At 37.6% G+C, this 5936-nt stretch overlaps 1 protein-coding gene and 1 long non-coding RNA gene across 2 annotated transcripts; one reads left to right on the top strand and one right to left on the bottom strand.

The window, feature by feature from the left end:
- LOC6576984 lies at positions 1-1752 on the bottom strand. Its single transcript, XM_002002924.4, has one exon. It carries the CDS (start codon positions 1647-1649, stop codon positions 879-881), a length of 771 nt encoding a protein of 256 aa, XP_002002960.3. The 5' UTR covers positions 1650-1752; the 3' UTR covers positions 1-878.
- Positions 1753-2601: 849 nt separating this feature from the next.
- Positions 2602-3505, top strand: LOC122757161. The gene is made up of 2 exons (XR_006357076.1): positions 2602-3110; positions 3181-3505. It is a non-coding gene; the product is annotated as an uncharacterized LOC122757161 (long non-coding RNA).
- Positions 3506-5936: the final 2431 nt, after the last annotated feature.

The raw sequence follows: 5936 nt of genomic DNA, 5'->3' as shown, positions 1-5936 counted from the left end.
TATACGGCTTAATATAATATTAATTATTGTTACATTTTGGATAGCAGCTTCTAATTTTACCAAATTCTTTAAATTGCAATTCAATCTCAATTGTAATTTTTAGAATATGGTATCACATATCATTTCCACTAACACTTCCACTTCACGGCTTGAATGAAAGATTTGGAAAATAGGAAGAAATTGGATTTTGAACAATAAGTAGCAATTAGATCCTAATTAACAAAGAAATTTCGATATCGTATTTATATGCCCTGCGATGTGTTATAGCTTCATCTGCTACAATTGTAAAGTATATGTATTAAGCAATTAGTAGTCCTATAGGAGTGACATACAATTGAACTGACACGTTGCACAACACCATGGAAACTGTCAGCTTACAATGACCACAATCGCTAAGGATACATAGGCCTCTACGTGCCGTAGCGAAGACTGTTTCCTCCCGTGCACCGTGTCTATAAATAATTGGCATTCAACAGTTAAATAGCTCAGTGATTAGCTCACATTTGGGTTGGAGTTCTCATTCAACAGTTGAAGGCCAGCCCAGCCATTTAGGGTCTATGACGGGCAGACAAAAGTCGAAGAACTTCACAGTCAGCAAAGGCAAATTCTCTTTATTTTCCGCTTCTCCGTTCGTTCGTGCAACAAAATTTATTGTTACAGATAGCCGAAAAAAAAAAATAGAAACGTGGTGGTTGTTGGGGGCAAAAGTGGAGAAAAGTAAATTTCCGTTGCGTGTGGCACAGAAATCGTGTCGAGATATGCAGCAATCGCAATATAAATTCCAAATAGATGGAAAGCAATGTGGGCTATCGAATGCGGGCACATGATTTGTTTAGTGGGTTAGACACGCAGCCATGGTCAGTGCTGGCTCTCAATCGCTATTCATCTTCATCTCCATTCCCCTCGCTATATTCATCGTCGTACTCAATCCCATCTTCATTGTCAAGCTCATCCTCCTCCCCAACCTCATCATCAAGCTCATCCTCCTCCCCAATTTCATCCCCATCCTCCTCATCGGCAACACCATTCTCATACTCGACCCCATCACCGTCGCCATCTTCCTCCCCCTCGGAACTGGTGGTCTCGCCGTATCTTGAAAATATGGCCCGCCTACAGGCTCTCAGTGTGCGTCGCCTCTCGCAGCTGCTCATGCGACTAATGCAGCCAAGGATGCGTATCATATGCTGCCCGTTGCGCTTTATCTTGCGCATTGAGCAGTCCAGATAATAGGGTACATCGGTAGCTCTGATTACAAACCAGACAATTGCACCGCTCACCGCCACGGTGGTCAACCCATGCAGGCAGTACTGATGCAGTTCGTGCCGGCAGTCGTCCATTCGCAGCTCATGAATTAGCTGCTCCGTCAGCCAATAGATAATTCGCTCGAGACCGCACCAAATGCGTAGCATCGCAATCTCGGCCAGAAATAAGCCAGCCACAATCTCGACTATCAGCTGACATTGCCAGGCCATGTGCATAAAGCGACGCGGATATATGCTCAGGTCCCAGAGGAAGCAGAGCGTGGCCAGTAGAAAGAGCCAGCTGCCCAGGCAAGGAGCTGGTGAGCATTGATCCTCCGGCTGTGTCATAAAGTACGAGTAACCGAGCAGCTGCAGTAGGCCAACAATGGAGACGGACAGTGCCTCCATTTGATACCTATATTTATTTCTTACAGTCTTTAGTCGAAGCTCTTTACTTTTTTAGGAATTTAAATGACATATGAAATATGACAGATAAATTTTTTTAGGAAAGGAAAATATCTTCGAGTGGATGTGGATAAATATCTGTATCTGTATCTGTATCTGTATCTGTATCTGTATCTGTATCTGTATCTGTATCTGTATCTGTATCTGTATCTGTATCTGTATCTGTATCTGTATCTGTATCTGTATCTGTATCTGTATCTGTATCTGTATCTGTATCTGTATCTGTATCTGTATCTGTATCTGTATCTGTATCTGTATCTGTATCTGTATCTGTATCTGTATCTGTATCTGTATCTGTATCTGTATCTGTATCTGTATCTGTATCTGTATCTATATCTGTATCTGTATCTGTATCTGTATCTGTATCTGTATCTGTATCTGTATCTGTATCTGTATCTGTATCTGTATCTGTATCTGTATCTGTATCTGTATCTGTATCTGCATCTGCATCTGTTTTTGTATCTGTATCTCTATTTGTATCTCTTTTAGTATCCTTATCTGCATCTCTACCTTTACTAATGGCCTCCATCTAGATATACTTATTCACGGACTCGAATGTCCACCTGCAAAGTGCCAACAAATTAACATAGCATTAACCGCTATTAATCAATTGGATGCAGGAGGCAAGACAATTACGGGCTGCCAACAATTTGTTGGCCATGTTATCTGCCATCTTGTTACCTGACTCAAACTGTTGGCTTCAATTTAAGAGCTAGCTAACTGACAGCTAATAGATCTACTACTCCGAGTTCGCACTCCCCATTACACACCCAATCGCCCACACGCACATACATACACGCATACATACAGACACACACACACAGACACCTTTATAGATTGTGTAAGTGGCATTTGAATAGGGTTCATTGTTGTTGGCGCTTGACATTGGGTTCGGGCTCAGCTCCTGTCTAGGCTGCCTGTCTATTTAAAAATTGATTTGTTGTTATTTACATGCCGCATTTTTTATCAGGATCCCCCTTTAAAATTCTGCTATTCACTTTCTATCGAATGTTATCATTGTCAGCGGCGATAATTGTGGGAAAGGAAGAGCCCCGCCTCCTGGCTGCTGCCAATGAGAATTCAATTTGTAAGTGTCAATGGCAGTTTAGTAGATGTCACCTATCTGCTACTTTTTCTTTTTTATTCGTTTTTGTGCCTCTTCATCTTCATTTTTTTCGAGTTTCTCACATTTTTATTGGCATTTTGTCCAGTGAACCGAAAATCCCTAGTTGATTTGGGAGAGCAACAAGTTTAGCCAAGGCTGATGACCAGGATAATCAATAAGGGGTGGGGGAGAGAGGGACAGATTCGAATCGGAATGCGATAAGCTTACACCGCGTGACTCTTTGTGCCACTGCGAATGCGACGTGCAGCGCAACGGGACATTTAACTGGGGATGTTAACGTATTTATTACCATAATTGCTACAGTTGAAGATACATATATATACATATATATATATATATATATTTTAGTCTGTAGGTATGTGTGGGACGGCTTAGCTGTGCAGTTCGTTTGGGATTGTCTGTAATTGAAATCAGTCGCTCAGAAAAATCTCTCAAAATTTGCCAGAAGCATCGCCGTGGAAATAAATAACAAATAGCTGAGTATATACCATGTACAACTGAAAAAATTATAAATAATGGAAGAAAAAAATTGAAAAGATTGCCTTCAGAGTGCATCGCTTTCATTATGAATAGTTTATGATCTTTTTCGGATGTTTTAGTTTTAGTTTTTAGCAATTCAAGGAGAAAACTTTATAAAGATATTTAAAAGTGAATAAATGTAAATATGACTAAATTGGCTATCAAGATTTGTTACCTATATCTACAGTCTCAAACTATCAAACTGTCAAAAGTAAATTTAATGTAGGTAATTAGCTTAAGGCAATAAATTATGAAACTTCATGCTGCCCATAAAATAGTCAAATACTATAAGTATTGCTTCCGTTTCTATATTGATTCCATTGCTTTTTATAATTCTATAATTTATATAATATATCTCTATTTAAGAAAAATCTTTCATTCATGCATTATTTAATAATAATTGTTCTAGTACTTAAGCTTCAAGCATCTGATAAAATTCTTTTTTCATGAATGCTTAATATTGTTAAGCTGAAAGCAATGCGATAATGCATAATGCATAAGCTAATGAGAAATTAATGACTAATGACGCTGTCAGCCATTAACGGTGTACAAAGACTCCGCAAAAATTAAAAAAAATAAGAGAAATGAAAAGAGTCTTAATCGGGATTGTAACAGACAAGTCATGCACTTAAAATTACTTTTACACATATACAGATTTATATGTGCATGTGCCTTTAAATATGTATATACTCATGTTTGTGTGTATGTATGTATGTTTGTGTGTAATATATGTATATATTCATGTAATTTCGCACGTGCAATTTTAATGAACTTTTCACACTCATTACACTCAATGGGAGCACACAGACAGCGCAGAGTTGCGAGCTCGACATTCCATTACCCACACACTTGCAAACGGCACACACACACACATACACACGAACATGCACTTTCATATAGGGCATCGTTTAACTTCCGGTTTTGTCGCGTTTTTGTAACCGCACGCAACATCTGCAAAATCATGTCAGATTGCAACAGCCGCTGTTGCCTGACTTTACTATACCCTGTAAATACAAAGAGCCGTCCCTTGTCATTATTCAAATACTAAAATTGACAGTTTTAAATATAGCCCGCGCATACTTAGACTAAGCATATGCTTAAGAGACCTGATAAAAATGTTGTGTGACTTAAATATATCCTATATTAAATATTTATACCTATTTGAGTGATTTGGTTAGGTGCTCTAAAACTTCAGATTAATTTTAATTAGTTAATTGCCTGACTTAAACTTACCCTACTGCATTTCAGAGTAATCTATTGATTATGAAATTAAGTAATACTGAAAATTGTTTTATTGAATTTTACTTTAGAGTAAATTGAAGAATGTGATATAACAGAGACTTACAATACTAGTAATTCAACTTCTGAAACTATTGCCACACTTAGAGATACCCTGCATTTATTTTCAATTAATTAATGCACACCCTATACCATGTTCGCTAAATTGTACATGCCTAGGTATTATAGAAAATATAATATAATTTTGATTTTTGTCCTCTTTTTCCAACCGTTGCACAGCTTTACAAATGTGGAACTAATTGACTGTTAAATTTAATCCGGGAAAAGTCAGTGCGTTGTGCGTAGCTATCAGTTCCTCAATATATGTAATATATATGTAAAAATAATCGCATTATATATTATACATATGGATATAAAATTAATGGCAGGTAACGTAACTTTAATAGATTTTTTTAAATATAATAATTATATACCTTATAATTTTTATAAATAATTTATTTGTTAATTTATAATTTAATTTTATAAGCTCAAAATATTTGGTAAACATTTATGGCACTGACATAAAAGGGCATGACCTACCCTATAATATCTATCTTTCTTGTCACTCTTGAAAACAAGAACTTGACTATTTTAAATAATTTACAATTTATTGTATTATTTCTGATTGAAATTGATTGGTATTTCAACAAATATGTAAAGGTTGTATTTTTTTAATTCGCTGCAGTTATTATTATTCAATTACTTTTTAAACTAATTGCCATCCTTTAAACACTCTAAAGTTAAATATCTCACGTACAGGGTATATACATATACACATATACATAGATAGAACGAGAAAGAGAAAGAGAGGTGGGAAGACAAGCTTGTCTTGACTTGTCAAATCGTGCGCATAAAACTTTGGCCATGAAAAGTTTTGTAGCCTTCCATCCTCGAACCCGATGCGCGTGGCAGTCGAGTCTGACTCAAACTGAGAGTCGGACTCAGACAGGTTGACTGATATATATCTGGGATTGGGTAACAACAATGTTGGGTGTCATCTAGTGCATGCTGAATGCACATGATGTGGCCTCATTCGCATGCTACGTGATCTGCTGAGTTTCTATCGGGTCTTGTCAAAATGCCTTCCAAACTGATTCGGTTGCGCGTTTGTTCTCCACATTTTCCTGGCACTTTTTCCCCTTTCGGCTACGACTTGTGCCGCCGCGTCTCGAGACAAATTGAATTGGTGCATTTTTTGTGCGGTGCATACAAATTGCAAGCCAACTGGCGCTGACGTTGACTTGCTCGTTGAGATTTCGTTAGCTACTCTCACCTCGGATCTATGCACTTTGCCAAGAAGTTAAAGT

Source organism: Drosophila mojavensis, unplaced genomic scaffold (genome assembly GCF_018153725.1).
Source record: "Drosophila mojavensis isolate 15081-1352.22 unplaced genomic scaffold, ASM1815372v1 contig_36, whole genome shotgun sequence".
Lineage (NCBI taxonomy): Eukaryota > Metazoa > Arthropoda > Insecta > Diptera > Drosophilidae > Drosophila > Drosophila mojavensis.
The sequence above is the reverse complement of the archived record's forward strand: the minus strand, read 5'-3'. Positions and strand labels throughout refer to the sequence as shown.